This window comes from Diorhabda sublineata, chromosome 5 (assembly GCF_026230105.1).
Source record: "Diorhabda sublineata isolate icDioSubl1.1 chromosome 5, icDioSubl1.1, whole genome shotgun sequence".
Lineage (NCBI taxonomy): Eukaryota > Metazoa > Arthropoda > Insecta > Coleoptera > Chrysomelidae > Diorhabda > Diorhabda sublineata.
Window position 1 is genome coordinate 32219906 of NC_079478.1, and position 19355 is coordinate 32239260.

At 32.5% G+C, this 19355-nt stretch overlaps 1 protein-coding gene across 2 annotated transcripts in view; it reads left to right on the plus strand.

Moving 5' to 3' along the window:
* The window catches only part of LOC130444303 (nephrin), a 539064-nt gene that overhangs the window by 425987 nt on the left and 93722 nt on the right, over nucleotides 1-19355 (plus strand). For both annotated transcript variants that reach the window (XM_056779378.1, XM_056779379.1), the window contains 2 exons: nucleotides 5723-5877; nucleotides 13771-13915. In XM_056779378.1, the coding sequence (XP_056635356.1) occupies nucleotides 5723-5877; nucleotides 13771-13915 (300 nt within the window). The remainder of the gene's footprint in view (nucleotides 1-5722; nucleotides 5878-13770; nucleotides 13916-19355) is intronic.

Sequence of the window (19355 nt, forward strand, 5' to 3'; positions counted from 1 at the left end):
ACCCTTTCCTCAGGTAATACCAAATTGATTGTGTCATTTAATTCAGCAAGATAATATAGGAAGAATAGTGAGATGTACATGAAGATTTATACAGCAGCAATTTCTTACGCTGTATGTCTTTTAACTAGTAGTGGAGCGGGAAGTACGTTGTTACAATTTTTAGATTATTATCAGAATAATTCTATCGTTAGTATGTCGATTCATCTATTAAAATATGACTAAAAAGTTATTCAAATTATTGTGATTTGCTCAAAATGGACAATTTAATAAAAAACGTCGATTGTAACCCCCGGTCACAAAACAATAAAAACGTTTTTATTCGTAATGTACGAGGATGTATTGATATCTAGTTAGCCTAGACCAGTTCCATGCATAAACAATATATTGCGTTACTATAACAACGAACAATAACTTATTAGAAGTGTAAGTGTGAAGTTTGACGTCGAACAAGTAAACCAGAGTTACGTAATAAATTAAAAGAAAAAAGATTTCCACCGAAATTGTGAAAATCGAAACATTTGAGTATCGAGTAATCATCAAGTACCTGTATTTAAAAGGGTTAAGAGGTAAGCAGATTTACAAAAATATGCTCAATACCCTTGGTAAATTTTCCATTGAAGATAATGACCGATCGGGAAGGCCAGTTTCTGTGTCAGTCCCCGATGCAGCTCATGACATGATTTTATCAGACCGTCGAATTGGGCTAAAACGGATATCTGAAGCACTAAATCATCTAGTTCACGTCAATTTGGACATGAGAAAAATTGCTGCAAATGGATCCCCAAATGTTTGTATGTTGATCAAAAGCGTGCAAGGGTAGAAGAATCACGTTCGATCTGTGCTCGATTTGAAAACGATGTAGACTTCCTAAACCGAATTGTACTATGAATGAGACTTGGGTACATTTATACGATCCAGAAACAAAGCAACGATCGATGGAATGGTGACACTCTGGTTCTCCAAGACCTAAGAAGTTTCGTGTCCAAAAATCTGCTGGAAAAGTTCTTACTTCAGTTTTTTGGGATTGTCATGGAGTAATCATGATTGATTTATTGGATAAGGGTAGAACAATAACTGGAGATTACTATTCGACATTACTGACTACTGTACGGAAAAAACGTGAAGAGAAAAGACGCAGAAAACCATCCAAAGGTATTTTGTTTTTGCAGGACAAAGCCCCTGCAAACAAATCTTATGTTGCCATGCAAAAAATTCGTGATTTAGGGTTTGAATTACTAGAACACCCCCCTTATTCACCAGATTTGGCTCCGTCCGACTATCATCTCTTTCCTTAACTGAAAAAAAGTATGAAAGGTCGTGAATTTTCTTCCAACGAGTAGGTAATAAAAGCTGTGGTGGTCTGGTTTGCAGAGCAAGAAGAAATAGACAGGTCTAGAGTCGTTGCAGGTTCGCTGTAACAAATGTATCCAATTAAGAGGAGAATATGTTGAGTAATTAAATATTTTGACATTGAAATTTTGTTTGGTTCTATAGTAAGCTAAGAATTTTTCAATATATCCTCGTATAGTTACGTAATTTGTATTATATTTGTATGTATGTACTCTCGGACCCGACAGACATCGCTTTATCTGTCTCAATAGAAATTTTTATTAAAAATTTATTACAATATCTAACTTTACATATATGGTTATCACAATTTGACCAATCTACAGCGTGTGACCATGTATATACTATGAGGAAAGTTAAATATAGAGGCTGTATGAATAAAAAATTGAACTTGTTTTAATTAACTGGAACTCCAACTATTTTATAACATTTGTATTTATTAAATTGTATAAAAACTTGATTTATCGTAATGCCATTGGATTTACAATATTTTTGATCCATCTTGGAGGGACAAATAAATTTGATGGTTTTCCAACTTCGCAAAACATATAACTGGCGGATATTTTACGAATCTAAGCCACATAGTCATAGCAAATACTAAGCGAATTGGAAATTGTGAACGTTTGTATGGTATAAGTAAAATTGAACTTTACCTTGAAATTATCAACTTATATATAGTGGCTTCAAGAATGTTACCCATGTTTCTTATTATGCCTAATCGCGTGCCATTACACAATTTTGGGAGCGTTAAAATTTCGAAGCAAAATTATAGGTGAGCCAATCTTCAATCGCAAATTATTTTGGTGGCATTCCCGATAAATACAGTGAATTTAAAAACACTACAGGATAGAGTTGACTACTAATAGTCCAGGAAATGAAGCTCAAAAAAGGAAAAACCGAATTTTTTCGTCCTGTATCGATTTGTACAAAAATTTGGGATTAGGCTTTTTCATCATCTAGTTAATTTTCTTCATTGTGTTGTACGCTTTTTGTTTTTTATAGGTGAAAAGTACACCTAATTGTAGAAAATTATACATTTCTAAACATTTTTTACGTGGAAACCGTTTCGATTTTTCTCGCAAGCCTTACAACGTGGAAAACCGGCTGGCATTTTCATACGCAAACGTTTCACACGAGCAGAGTAGCCATTTAATGATGTACTGGAGTTTTACTTACAACTTTCAGGTTCTGATCTTGGGAACTGCTAGCTCTCCGTCTATCAATGAGATTTTTCATTATACATACCTCTACTTCTTAGCAATATCATGTTGACACGTAATTGATTCTCTTTCATAGATCATCATCCTAATTTTCCCATTATCCATTATTTTTATCATAATATGATATCTTCCTACACTATAATTCGTCTTCTGTTCGCTAAACTGATATCTATTGTTGTATATTATTAACGTTGACAGAAGCAAAATTATAGGATATTCGTATCGTTTTGAATTGTAATAATTTTCTATAGATAGTTATTCAACAAAGAATCGATTAACTGAACCAAATAATCAAGTAGCAAACTTCTGGGATATGTAAATACTATAAATTGCCAATATAAGAACGTACAGATCTATTTTAAATTGTAGGATAGGAACGGTATATCCATTTCTTTGGGAAATATCATCTCCAATCAATTATAGATTGTGGACTTCAAAGATGGAAAATTGAGCTCGAGTATACAAGGCCCTATAATAGACTCCCATCACATGGGCTCGTTAGCGGGCTTTTATCCTTTGATATAAGAGATTTTTGGATTTGAAAATTGATTCGTGAAAAGTTTTTAAGGAAATTTTATTAGCTTGCAAATAGAATGTCTAGTCAATTGTGACAAATCTAGCAATTAGAAGCTAGAAGTAGAAATTGCGAATTATTCTTTCGTTGCGGAAATATAAATTTTTGGTAAGAAAGTCAAACTGAATTGAATTACCTACATATACATATACTTCAGGAACCATTTCTAGATGGAAAAAGTTCTGACAGAATGAGTACCATGGTTGCAAACGTGACACAATGCCGTAACCATTGATGTACATAAAGGGCTCAATATTTTGTGTAAAGGAGTAAGTTTTTAAGGGAAAAAACTTCTCATCTCGATTTGCAGTATAACTACAAATCTTGTGGGAAAACTTGAATAAGAAAGCTGTGGGTTACTTTTGAATTAACATTTTTCTTTACATAACATCAATATTTATGTGAAGTATTCAGGTAACCAAGTTTTTGGCTTCTTATTTGTATCTTTCAACGAAACATTTTTCCACGGAATTCAGTGGAAACCTCCCTTTTTATGTCCCAAACCCACAGTAATTTTTTTGATTGGAAACGTTTATTTTTTTCTTTATATAGACTTGATTCGAAAAATATTACCTCAAAATATCGGTTTTTTTTGATAAGTCGGTGGGGCTTTTGTTCATTGGAATCTGTACTTTTTGATGGTGTGAAAAAAGTATACAATACTAAGGAAATCAAATCTAAAAAAAAGTATGAACAATTCTTAGCCATTTATTGAAATTTTACACTTTGTTTACTTATTTTTATCAATGTAATATGGAATATTTTTCCAGTAATTGGAGTGTAAAAGTTCAATAAAATGCTAACATTTATTATGATAAAGTAAATTTTTTCATATCCTCAAAAAGTGTTTCATTTATTAAAAACCTCATTAACTGGAAAAAATGAAACTGATATTAAATCATAATAAGGTAAAAAAATAAATATTTTCATTCAGAAAAACTTCAGGATATTGGAACACAAGAAGGTAAACTTTACTTTTTAACAAAACTTTTTTTTTCAAAAGCCAAAAACTTTGTTATTTGAATGTTTGAATAAATTTTGTGGTTATGTAAGAAAAGTGTGAATGTGGGAGTTGTATAATTATTTATTACCTATAAATTCGCTATACAATTTTTATCTTTTACAACAAATCGAGTCCCTTGCCGTTAAAAACCTTCCACTTTCTAACCTGGGACCGCTTGCAAATAATTTTTTCTTCAATTTTTGTTATATGCTCTTCATTTTCAAATGGGTTTTATCTTGGTCCTATTCTCTCCCATTTTTTACTATTTTTGAAAGGTTAAGTCCTAGTCTAAAGCAATAGTAAAGAGATTCATGAAAGTTTTAGGGCCGCCAATACTTGATAGACAGTTGACATCCAAAGCTGTAACAGTTACGGGAAACCGCAAATAAAAATGCGATTCATAAAAAAAGTACCTGAAATACAAACAACAAAGATTGTTTATTGTTAACAGTACTGAGCATATTTCTCACAACCACTGCAACTACTCTACATTGTCTATAAACTAGTTCAACTTCAGATTTTCTAGAAGATAACTGTGATTGTTATTGTAGTAGTAGTGAAAATAGTGTTTTCAGTATGAATGATATTCCAGAATGAGTTTGCCGAATAATTTATGGAATATGGCTATAAATGCCTTCAGTGAATTAATTGCGCGATATTTCTAATGTACCATTGCCAAAACACTACCTACGAATGGCAAAATTTCATTTTAGAACTATGAAAAGATTATAAGATTAGAAGAAGAGGTTCTTCCACCATCAATAGAAAATAAAATCTATCAGAACATGTTAAAAATATGGGTAATTTTTTTGAGACAGTTTATGTAATTTTCTATGCTTTAGCAGTAATTTGAATGGTTGGTAACGAAATCTTTTTCAAATTGTTTTACGCGAAGTACTCATTAGATATTAGCTTTGTCAGGGGTCAAATTCCGGATCATTTTAGGATCTTTCCAAATTTTCGTTTATGGGGGAGGTGAAGTCCTTGACTCGCGATTCACATATTTGAATATGCGCATGCAATCGGTTCTAAATTCATTCGGAACTTGACCCGCGAACAAAGCTTGTTTGAATGAGTTAAGGTTACCAAAATGAACCAAGAATTTGTTCTATTCTTTCACTGTGCAAAAATCATTTTAAAACATAATTAGAATCGCTAAAATATGACATAGTTTTCTAATGAATTATATATTTTACAGAAAGAATTGACCCTGCAGGTTTGAAAAAGTTGGTATCCAGTTGTCTCTAGCTCCATCTATGCAAAAAAATATAGTCAACATCTCCGTAAAATTTTAAGAATTTTATTTCCAAAAATTTACTTGGTAAAGTACAATTTCAATTCAACTATAACATAGCTATTAACTAAACGTTCTATGGAAAATTTTTTTTAATAGAATTTGATTAACTTAATTTTTTATTGGTGGTGAAAGGACCTCCTTGCATTCAGGGCATTACCTAAAACCAGTATTTTGTACTTATATTGTAATACTATTACTCAGCCCAGAAAAAAAAATATTATAAAAATGAACTGTCATTTACAGGCATATTTTATCCATAATTTGAGTGTTTTTTTTTTCAGTAAAACCCCAAACCGTGAATATTTTAACGCAAGAAAAATACGTGTCCGCTGACAGGAGATACGACGTGGAGTGTAGGACATCAGGATCCAGGCCAGATGCTATTATTACTTGGTGGAAGGGTAGTAGACCTGTCAAAAGAGCGAAAGAGAAAAATGTGAGTATACTTTAAAAGGACGAGGATATTTATATTGAATATCAAAACATTCTTATATTATAAAAACTAAGTAATACTGAAATCTATCGTTTCACAAATGCTCATTTCTAATATAATGTTTAAAATTTGCTGGAACATTTATTAATCAAACCTTACGATTGAATTTCAAAGGACTACCATTCAATATTTCCTAAATGAAAATTCACAAACAATCTTATCTGGATGCTGGTTATTTTTCGAATTTATTGTTTTCATTATAGAATTGAGTTTTGTGAGACATTAATTATAAATCTCTCGAAACGTTTGTTCCATTTTTGAGATTAAAAATATCGAACAATAGAAATACTTGACATTTCTCTGTCTAATGTTGTAATATCTTCGAGAACAAAACCCGAAGGATACTGCAGACAGTAGATTCCAACTTTTTTTTATATTTGGATAAGAAATCACCCTAATCACCGCGATGAGTTTCCTTCCTTTGTCAGACAGGATCCCATTCAATATTGAATAAAAGAGAATTTGTAAAGAATTTCCTAGTGGAAGTTGCCCTGTAAGAAGTATGCGTAACAAACGAGAGAGAAAGAAAGAAACAGAGACACATAAAGAATTTTTTTAAAGGTAATGAGGCTTGAAACGCTCTCATTATTATTTTGAATTGAAGAACTGCTTGGAAAAAATTAATGAAATTAGCCACTTAAAAATTTTCATATTTTATAATTGCCGTTTTTTATATGGTTAACAGAAAACCATGGGCTAGAATTTTAGTTGGAAATTTGATTTGATTGAAGAATGCGGTATTCCAGGCATCTCCACGATTTCAAAGTTAATTAGAAGCAGTGACGCAATATTGGGTTCAGCGATCAATTTGACAAATATTATACAATATACAGGATGATTTTCATAATGATAGGAGTTTATTCTATACTCGAAATTGTAATCACAAAATATGAAATATCAATCAAATCTATCTCTTATCTCGTTATATAATATAATCTTCAATTTCTTACAACCTAAGCTGTTCACTTTCTTAATATTCTGTCCATTGCAACCAATTATTTGCTTCTTTTTTCAATTTTTTTAATTTTGAGGTCTACCGTTGGTTTCTAATTAAATCACAGGTAGACTGAAAAGTTAGTAGGCCCTCATAGAATTCGAGATCGATACAACGATCATAGTAGTCACACAATTATTCGATCCCATTTTTTAAGGTGAAATCGTCTTTAGCCCCACAATATGACTCAGTTTAGGCGATAGTCTTTTCATCAGCGCATAATTTCTGTCTAGAAAGCCTCCTTTTGTGGTTTGAAAACAGAACAGAGTAGTTGAGGACCAGATCTAAAGAATGGATACGAAAGCAATTCAAAACCCAATTCATGCATATTCGCGATAGTTTTCAGTGATTTGTAACGCAACAACACTACCGCTTTTACAGCGATTTCGTTCTTCAAACACTGCACGATAGTCCTTGTTCATTTCTACGTTTTTAAGATGATCGATTATTCCATACGCATCCCAAAATACTTATATCATAAACGTGCCAGTCAAGATATGCGCGGAGTCGGTTCATCACGTACATTACAGTCAGCTGACTGTCGTTTGGACTCCGGTGTGAAATGATATATTTGCGTTCCACCAATTGTCACATATAAATATGAAAATTTCTCCAATCAAACATCTCCAAACATTGCTCAGAATCATCAATTCGTTGTTGTTTTCAATACATTCTAAGCTGGCGCAGCACCTACTCTCAAAAGAGTTTTTTCATGCCCACATTTTCATTTAAGGTATGTCCAACACTTTCTCTTGATACCCCGCTCTACGGTTATCAGAAATTATTTTATGATTTTTTTAGGGCGGCCAATATCTGTACGGTTCTCGCAAGACACTTCTCAACAATTCATTTTCCTAACACAAAGTCTGAATAATGGTTATCAAGCCAAAATTTACTTTTGTGATGAAGAGTTACTTTATTCCGAAAAATATAATGCTTCATCAACAAACCAAATTCTTTTTTATCCATTTTTCCAATTACGACACCTGTTAAATTGATACTAGTCTCTTTTGAAGATAAGAGCTAACTGAAAATCTTATGAATTTAATACTAGAAGGGCTACTATTATTCAGCTAACGAACTTTTCAGATTAGTCATCAACCAAACACAAGTTTTTCGCTTATTATTGATGAGATTTGAGTTTCAATTCACAAAACTATATGTATGAATTTTATAATAGAATTGAGTCTTATCCTTTTAACTTGTTTATTTTATATCTCAAGAAACGCTTGGATTGTTGATTTCTAAACTTATCTGATGACATTTCGATAAGTTTTCATCATCTTTTATAATTCAATTTTGTTTCGCGTTTTTTTCTTTTGGTTTACCAATACTAAGAATTTGCTTCCATGAGTTATTTGGCAGTAATTAACTAAAATGATCCCAAAATATTTTTTTGTATTCCAAAATTACGAGCAAATAATTCGATTTTCACTGAAAACAATGAAATCTGGAGAAAATGAGACGCAGGCGTTTTATAAATATTACCATAGTGTGATTTTTGTATCTGCAATATCGTTGTCATCGTTTCCATCGATTTTTGTAGATATGTACAGACAAACGAATGCATAGATATATCTTTTTAATACCTTTATTTCCTATAAACATATAACGGGCTATTTATGTTAATTTTGCGTATAATAGTTACACATAATGATATTGAAAATTGACAATCTATACAGTTTAATTCATATTTCATGCGTACCAAATTAATAATCATGACTAACTAGCTTGCTAATAATGCTCTTTTGAAAGAGTAATTTATCCATACAAAATAACCCTTCTGTAATAACGAAATAGCTCTTTTAATATCCTGTTGGTCATTATTGGAATTAATATTGTTTGTTTATACGTAATTTCCTGTTTGTTTGCCAATATTAGTTAAGCTACTATGATTTTGAATTTTGGGGATATACGAATAAAAAGTATGGATACATATATGTAGTATATATAGGAAAATGTAGTATATGAAATGAATATTTTCATCAAATAACACTAATAAGTATTCCAATTTTTAACCTTTAAAGGTCAACTGATAATCACTGTATCACTGTATTATGTTTTCGAAGGTCTTCATAAATATAGACGGTGAATCTATACTACTTTGATTAAAATACAAATAAAGTTTTTTGAAGAGACTGGTTCAATGTCTAAACCACAAGCAGAGTCGTCTTAGATCATCTAGGACCTAAGACAATATTGCGAGTGTTATGCAGTCTGTAGAAGAAGATCCATCCATAATTGTCTGCTCGCAAAAGATCATCTGTCTTATAGTTATCACGACGAAATGTGCAACGATCTTAAACTGCATCAAATTACAATTATCACAAGAATTAGAATAATGTGACTTCAGAGAAAGGCTCCCATTTCATAATTAAATACTTAATTGATTTTCCAATCTTGACAATATCTGTTCATCGTATTGATTGATTATGACATTTCTATGTCAATGAGTTTATAGACTGTCAAAATCGTTACTCGAAGAGTATGAATCGCAGAGTCATGAACCAGAAACAACTGCCTAGTCCTTAAAGTATGGCAATCTGAGGCTGAGAAATCATTGGTCCTTTTATGAAGGAATATGCGCTTGGTCAAAACGTCTCAATTATTGGTTTCAATAACTAAGGTACAAAAAACACAAAACCACCCCCCCAAAAAAAAACAAAGAAACACAAAAAAATCAAAAACCGAAATTTTTTCCAAGATTCTAGGTTTAGCGAGTCAACTCACAAGAAAACACCCCCGATACGGTAACTCCAGAGCAATTACATCGGGAATAACTGTAGAGAAGACAAAGGACCACTTGGATTGGATTTTTTCTTGCTGATAAAGGCTGGAAAGAGTTTACCCTTGGCAGCGAAAACACATACACACATATTAAGACGTCCAGACTAAGAAGACAAGAGTGTATAATCAACAGGCTAACTTTTAACAAAAAGATAAGACTTCCCAGAATCTCCCATAGAACTCATGAGAGAGAAAGGAATCTACGCGTGAAACTGCGACGCGAATGAGGATGAGGACTTGTCAAAATGACAGGGGCTGGTGAAAATACCGAACGGTTTTCTGACTCGAATATAGTGAATTCTAGGACTCTGTTTGAACACGCCGGTGCTAACAGTCACACGTTAAATGATTCCACCGATTTCGAAAAGAGTTGATGTTCCATATCCTCCTCGTAGTCCAAATTTGACGCCTCTTGACTTTTTTTGTCAGATACCTCAAAGTCTACAGTTATAATCCGAGACACACCGATAAGCTCAAAGAGAACATCCGTTCTGAAATGACAGCAACTGCATCAGCATTACTTATTGAAGAAAATTGCTAATAATTTCCGTTCGCATTTAGAGAAGTTCAGTCCTAGAGAAGGTCATTGTTTAGATAATGTTATTTTGATATAATATTATTCAAAAACCACACATTATAATGTATTAAAAAAGCTCTAAAAAGGTAACCATAAGGACAAGATAGGGTTCGTGGCCAATATTGTTGGTACGTATAACATAAGAAGTTAGTGCTAACTAAGATTGGAACAAGATAGACCCTATGGCCCATCATTGGACCCTACCTTCTTAAGTACCATCCGAGTGCACTTTATCAATTTGCTTATGTCATATACGACACTTTAAATAATGGCATACGTTTCCCTCACTTTTATTCTCACAGGGTGTGAGTGGAAAAGAAAATAGAACCATAAGAAATAAGAAGAGCATGATTATGAGAAGGTGTTAATGTCATATGTATCTTCAGATATATATATATATATATTGATTGATTTGATAGACCGAAAAATCAAGTGCATGAATTTAGTCCATAAACGTTATTCGTAAAATGATTAATATTGAATTTGTTTTATTATTAACCCTCCATATTGACCCAAGATGTTGTACAATTATAAGCATGAATAGAAAAATGTCTAAGTCATTCAAAAAAATACACACACTATATTTTCCATTGTGAGTGCTACAAGCGACGTTGCCGTTGCTGGAAAGTTCAATAAGTTGAAATAAATAAAAGCCCTTTTATAAGCTTCTCAATGACTGACTACAAAGCAAAGTACTAATTACAAGTAAAATAGCAAAACATCAAATTTTCGATTTGAATAAACACGTAATTATTTGTTATCGTGTGTATATACACAAAAGAAGGGTGGAGAGAGAACAAAATTAATTGGAACGATCATAAATTGTTCATTTCAAACGTTTGTTGGCAAATTTATCCATTCGAGATGTTCGATGAACGGTATATTTTGATAAAATATGAAAAATGAAAAACATTCACAATCTAATGTTTGTTGACTGGATCTCATGTAGAATCATCCATTCTTACTCATAAACCATCATTAGATGTATTATTGATTCTATGCCCAAACTATCTGTATGCCAAATTCGTTAATTGCAAATAAAAGAATTTTTGTAAATGAACAGTTTTTGTTTTTTCATCAGATTTCCCTCAATTACTGGTGAACAAATATAATGTTAATATTATATTCAACAAAATATGACAATAAACAATGTCGCATTACACCAAAATCGTTCTCATGAAGAAAAAATACTCCCTTACTACAAATCATTACTGCTAGACTCAAACCAAAGCCCACACCCCCAAAAACCAAGATTGATCAATAACTATGGAAGATTAAGACAAAGTAAATGGGCCTGAAGCAAGAAAATCATAATCTCTGAAGTAGTGTACAATATTTCTACAAGAGAAAATAGTTTTCTTATGCATTATTTGATTCCGAAACTGAATATATAGAAATATAATAAAAAACAAAATACAACAAATATTGAAGAAAAAGAATGGGGTGAGTATTTCAAAAAATGATTAATGGCAGAAGACAGTGAGTACGATGAAGATGATACTAGTGTTAGTGATAATGGTAATATAGTAGAATACGAAGAAAAACCGATAGAATTGGAATGTAATGACAAAATCAACAAGTTCAAACACAAGAAAACAGGGGAGGGGAACGAATTAGTGATAGAGCTAATAATTTACTAGAGAAATTATCCAAGACACAGAATATTAAAGATCATAGAAAAAGTATAAGAATCAGAAACAATGCCGAAAGAGTGCTCTACTAAATTGATCATACCAACAATAAATTAGCTTGCTTAGTACTGATTTAAAATACTAACAACAATAATAAATGAAATACTAGAAGTTAGTGGTAACTAGAAATAGAGAAGTGCCAAAAAAGCTTTAAACAAAGAAAATCAACAGTAGATGCTATTCATACTATGAAAAAAGTGATCAAAAATGCTGTGAGCAAAGCATTGGAAAGCAAATTCATCGACTTCAAACTTTAAATGAGCATTCGAAAGTGTGTAAAGTGGGACATGGTAAAACCCAAAAGTTAAAACGATTGGTGGGAATGACTATGCTAACTATGAGTTCCAGGGGAAAAGTACAGACAAAAGAAGAACCATCTGAGGAATTTGTAATAAATGCTGGGGTAAAGCAAGGTATTAAACTATTGTTCAACAATGCAGTAAATAGCTTAATAAAGGCATGTAATATCGATAGAAATATCATTCATAAATCAAAACAAATATGATGTTTCAACTCTAATAGCAAGAGACTAAAAAGTTCACAGAAAAAATTGTTAGGGAAGCAGAAAAAAGAGCACTGAAAATAAAAAAGTTCATAAATCAGAAGCAGTAAAGATAAAAGGGCTCAACTTCGAACTAGGTGCTTTAAGTACTTACGAACAAGGTCAAGCAACAAAAATGACACAAAACTAAAATGTTATGCTGGATATTGGGTATATCATTAGTGTAAAATCATAATGTTGAGTGCGAGAAAAAGAAGGGCAACAAAATTAAGAGATTGAGAACCAATAGTTAAATACGCAGTGGAAGCTTTGAGATCAACAAATATGGACGAAGAACAACTGAGGATATATAAGAGGGAAACAACTAGTAAAATTCATGGACTAGTGAAAGATGGAAATAATGGACATATTATATAAGACATATAACTTCTAGGACAACGTGACTGGAAGACATAGATGCAGGACAGAAAAAAATAGAGAACAAGAGTCGACGCTACAAAACCATATAACGAATTGTCAATAAGTAGTTTTGAAATTCATTCCATAAACTACAAAGTTAAAAGAGCTCAATGTGAGCAGGGAAAACTCTGGATAGCCTTGTTCGATTCAAAAGCATATAACATTGACGTTTTGAATACGTTCAGTTTTCATTTTACAACCTACATATCAATATTTATTAATAGATCACCTACATCATGAATAAAAAAATAAAATCGAAATAGAAATCTGTTTTAACAAGAAAAATTAATTTTTGTCAGTTTTCACATCTCAAAAAATGTCATCTTTACAATTATTGTTGCATTGAAATTTAAAAAATAGAACTACACATTTTTTTGAAATGATTTTTTTATCATTGATTGCTTTCTCGTTTCTATGTATGTGAACCATTTCTAAAAATTTGTTTCTTTGATATTTCGTGGTTAGTTATTGTAGTTTTATTTTTGTTTCATCATATTGATGACCTTTTAGTCTATTTTCTAAATATTGAGATATCACAATGTTTGAAACACCCAAAAACAAAAGAATTAATATTCTCAATCAAGTACCTTGTATTGATGAAAAAATTATATGATACTAGAAGAATTTTATATTTTCAAGAAAATTGAAACTAATGTAACTCTTTCTATTGTCTATTATTAAAGTTTGATAAACTTGTCGTAAGTTTCCAAACATTTCAATTCAGTCTTCTGTCAATAGCAGTTGGCAAAAATGGAGTTCATCACACGTTCGCTTCCGGAGCCTTTCTCTACAAATTAAAAACCAATCAACCTTGTGTTTGTTTCAGTTCTCGGAGAAGAACAATCAAAGTACGAGCGTTTTGACGTTCGTTCCTGTGATCGATGACGACGGTAAATACTTGACTTGTCGAGCAGAGAACCCGTCCATCCCCGATAGCGCCCTGGAGGACAAGTGGAGATTAAACGTCCATTGTAAGTTATATTTTTCTTTTCGGAGAATTGTACAGGTTCACACTAATGAGAAATGTTTTCCTGAATTGCTCAGTCGGTATCATTCGTAATAATTATAATATTTGTATATTTATTAGAAACTACTGAAAATGACATCGTAATATTCTTTGGTTTGGATCCCATTTCACCTACGGCGTAAACAATTTTCTCTTACTATTTAGTCCAATCGAAATTCGAAAAAATACCTTCAAAACTGAAAACTACGAATTACATTTTTAAGTGTATTTTGGTCTCAATAACTCAAACTTTACGATGACCAGGTAAAATTTTTGTTGTTGTTCGCGTTTATCTAGATAACGACGCAAAGTTGTTAATCGTTCATTTTTACATCGAATGTTGTCAATTTACGTGTCAAACATGTCAAACAAAAAGAAAAAGTTTCCACGACTAGACATTATAATTTACGAGAGCTATACCACAAGTAAGGTTTTCAATAAGCAACAGCTTCGAAGTAAGGTGCTAGGCTAAATATCTTGAGACCTCCGTCTTCTATTCGCTACATGCTGCCTCACTCAGACTTCGCTTGGCAGCAGTCAGACATGGAAGTGTTGATCCCCTCTCCCAGCAAGTGTGAGGTTCTTTGGCAACTAACTGACGTTTATGGTAAAGAGTGCATGTCCGCAAATTATGCAGGGCATTTTCTGAAGCTCGCACGGAAGCTCACGATGAAGAGCGGAGTGAAATACCGCCAGTATCCGATGCGATGGTCCAGAAGATCGCCAGTGAGCTGCTGTATATATATTATTTATATTAAATCTGGAACAATCAATATTTTATGAGAATAGCAAAACAGCAAATAATTTGTATCCAATTATTGAAAAAATGGTGGAAGCTCTCTATACAAAACAAGATAAGAACTTTGCTGGTACTGAAAATGAAACCGCACATGATACGAGTAAGAACTATATAATTTCGCTGATGATCAATGTAATTAGTTTAGATGATTTTATCAAAATCGTAACGTGAAAAAATTGATTTATTTCCATGTATAAGTTCCTTCTATACCCTTTTGCTTTCGACGGGAAAACACACATGATGATATATTCCGATGTAAAATTCGAAGATCGACAATTTTCATTGGATACTTTTCAAAATCATTATCGAGGAAGTCAACAAAGTCCATGCAGGATACAGAATTGGTCACCGCTCCCTAAAGGTATTGTTTTATGCAGACTATGCTATTGCTGTAGCAGAAAATGAAGACGACTAAGAAACGTCTAATATATAAGATGAAAATTTCTGCTGAAAAATTTAATATGAACATCTTAGTCAATAACACTCAATCAATAGTAATATCAAAAAATCCCATTAGATGCAAATTTGCAGCAGGTATCAAGATTCAATTACCTGGGAGTGAATATATCTGACAGAGGAGGCACGAACACAAGCGATGAAAGCATCAAAAGTCAGCGGCTGTCTGAGAGATATAGTATGGAGAAACAAAGCGATGAGCTCACAGAGCAATACCAGAATCTATAAAACATGTGTGAGACCTATTTTCACATATGCCTCAGAAACCAGAGCCGAGACATGAACAACAAAAAGAATAATGAAAACCACAGAGATGAAAATACTGCGAAACATCAAGGGAGTCACCCTCAGAAACCGAATAAGAAATGATGACAAAAGAGAAGAATTGGGCGTGCAGGATGTGGTGAGATGGGTCAGGGCACGAAAAAGATTCTGGAGGGATCTCGTAGAACGGATGCCAGAAGACAGATGGGCCAAGACTCAGAGACCGAACACACGCAGACATGCAGTCATACCACCATAGAGGTGGTACGAGAGCTGGAATTTAGCTTCTCAGGAAGATCTAGGAAGAGGGCCAAACGTACAGGATTGAACAGGACCTGGTCCCATTGAAAGAGGAAGAAGAAGAAGATTTTTCAAAATTTCTCGTAGTTTCCAAAACGAAAACAGAATATGTTACAATTTTTCGTAATGTTTATGACTTTTCTTGAAAAATTTCAACTGTCGAACCCGAATTTCGAATTTCTGAGCACAAAAAATACCTTCTAGGTGATTTGTCGATTTCCAGTCATTGCATTGTTGCTATCAGCTTTATGGAGTAAATTATACTTTTCATAAACGAGGACCATGTCAAACCAAGTTCATCAAGTTTTATAATCTGTCTACATAAATTTGCTACTGATTGCCTATGCCTATGATTATTTGTATTCGCATATTCTGCGACAAAACAACAGCATTTCTATAGACTACAAGTAAAAACCATTAGTATTATAAACTGATATATCAAATTCAAGTATTTACCGACTACTCTGAAATACATGCATAGGGACGTTTGAATATATATAGTTTTCATTCAACTCATGTGCAGAATATGCAAATCTATCAAACTCGAAGATCTTCATACTCTTGTATCGTCCTCTGCGTCTTTATTCTGCTATCACGTGGGTATAACGTTTTATAGGTTTCGTTGTGGTAATAGAGTTCTCTTAAAAGAAAAGTCTCTAAGGATCATATATTAGATAGAAACTTTGGATCGAAAGCCAAATCTCTTTTCAACTCATTACCCTTATAATATTTTTTTATAGACTTCAAGTTATATCCCATAAAATGTATCGCCATAGCAGTCACTCTGAAGATACTCATATGTATATTAGTGTGCAGATACGAATGGGATGATAATGAATTATCGTATATTATACAGGTTTACTAATATGTAAATTTTGTTTTCAAAACAAATATTCTACACTTCTACCTATCTATGATGTGTCAAATACTCAATATTCGATACATAACGTGATTCACAAATATTCTTCGACTGTTATTTGTTGTTTGCCCAATTGTTTTCATTAGTTTGTTATAATAAACTGTGGAGAGGTATCTAGTTAACATTGGAGACTCTTGACTATTAGCTACATATATCAGAAAGAGTATTTAGCATAAAGCAAGAAGAAAACTGCTTAGAGATATCAAATCAGAAGCACAGCAAGGAAGTGTATTAGGACCAGTCCTACACTTATCGTAATCCTGATTAAAAGCCCGATACCATAGCCACTTTCGCTATGCAAGCTGTTGAAAATACTAGAGAAACTAAAGATGGATTACAAATAATTATCGATCAATTTCAATCATCGATTTAACCCAAAACCATAAATTTTAAAAATTTTGTGACTTATTTTTAAATATAATAAAATATTCTTTGGAAATGAATATTTTCATTATATTTACAAAAATCACAGAAAAATAGAAGTGACACATGTCTGTCACATCGAGCTGATATTCCTTTTTTACATGTGATGTGGAATATTTGGAACAATTATTTTTTTTGCATAAAGCCACACCACATTTTCCACATATAATTTGGAAGAATTCTGTACACTTGGAGAATTTGCACCTAATCTTTGTTCTTGTCGTACTACAGTAGAAGGAACATGTTTTGCAAGACATTTGTGCTTTTTAGCCTGAATTGAATTATGACTCTTGATTAGTTTTTTCTGTCCAAGTTGACACAAAGTTCAGCTACCTGCAATCGAAGACATATCCTATTCATGGTTTCATGATGCAATTTTTACTCTAATTAGCCCAGACCAGTTCCATGCAAAAACAAAATATTGTGTTACCATATCAACGAACAATAACTTATTAGAAGTGTCAGTATAAAGTTTGACGTCAAAAAAGTAAACCAGAGCTACAAAATAAAATAAAAAAAAAGATGTTAAGAGGTAAGCAGATTTACGAAGATATGCTTAATACACTTGGTGATCAATGTCCTTCGTATGCGATGGTGAAAAATTGGACTGAAGCTTTAAAAGAGGTAAATTTTCCATTGAATATGATAACCGATCGGGAATGCGGCCAGTTTCTGTGTCAGTCCCTGAAAATATCGATGCAGTTCATGACATGATTTTATCAGACCGTCGAAACAAAGCAACAATCGATGGAAAGACGACACTCTGGTTCTCCAAGACCTAAGAAGTTTCGTGTCCAAAAATCTGCTGGAAAAGTTCTTGCTTCAATTTTTTGGAATTGCCATGGAGTAATCATTGATTTTTTAGATAAGGGTAGAACAATAACTGAAGATTACTATTCGACATTACTGACTACTGTACGGAAAAAAATTGAGGAGAAAAGACGCGGAAAGCTATCCAAATGTGTTTGGTTTTTGCAGGACAACTTCCCTGCACACAAATTTCATGTTATCATGGAAAAAATTCGTGATTTAGGGTTTGAATTACTAGAACACCCCCCTTATTCACCAGATTTGGCTCCGTCCGACTATCATCTCTTTCCTCAACTAAAAAATAAGTTTAAAAGGTCGTAAATTATCTTCCAACGAGGAGGTAATAAAAGCTGTAGAGGTCTGGTTTGCAGAGCAGAGCAAGAAGAAACATTTTTTTAAAGGTCTTGAGTCGTTGCAGGTTCGCTGTAATAAATGTATCAAATCAAGAGGAGAATATTTTGTTTGGTTCTATAGTAGGTTAAAAATTTTTCAATATATCCTCGTACATGTACTTGCCTCCTTTCACTTCGCACTAAGATTTTATAGTATCCCATGATACTACTACTATCTTGGGTAGATCAATGTTGACGTTTCTCTTATTTTTTTTTGTTATAACATCGAACCTGTCATTTGGCACTTCATTTACGAAATTCAGCACCATCGTAACAACCTTATTGTCTTTCCAAACAATATTTGAAATTTCAATAGCATTAACAATGATTCAAAGTCGGAATTATAATATCATCGTCATCAAAATCCATTCTATATTCACCATTAAGAAAAAAGTCAATAATTCCATTTTCACGAAGTTGGTAACGCCGTGAAGACATTTTAAGAAAAGTAATTTTGTATTAACTATAACATATTTTTTATTTTCGATTATTAATGTTACTTAAATGGCACAAACCTTTCTAAAATACAAATACAAAAAAAATTTATAAATTTAGTCCAACAAACTATATTTTTATATACTTTTAGCATAAACCAACTTGCAACGGACAACGAACTATTGAAATAAACTTTCTATAATATAATAGTAACGCTATTCCTGTGTAAAATCGTTTAATTCTATATAATAATATAATTAAAGTTGATTATTTCGGTAGTACGGTATGAAACCTTAATGGTACCAAGAGTGAAAGCGAAAAAAAGTCCGTATGAATTTTGTACTTCTGTTACAAAAATGTCACGAGGGTATACAAGGTGAGGTGCCTCATGTCATCACAGCCAAATACCTATATATCACATCATAGAAAAAAAGAAAGGTAGCAATCAAATTGGAAAGATATATATATTGGATACTGAGAAGAATTCTATTCTATCTACATGCAATAGAGTGTAGTTGTTTAAGCAATTTTCGATACCGGCACACAATTCTCAAATTTTGTCAAAGAAAGTAATATCCAAAAGAATACATAGATTCCAGAGGAAACT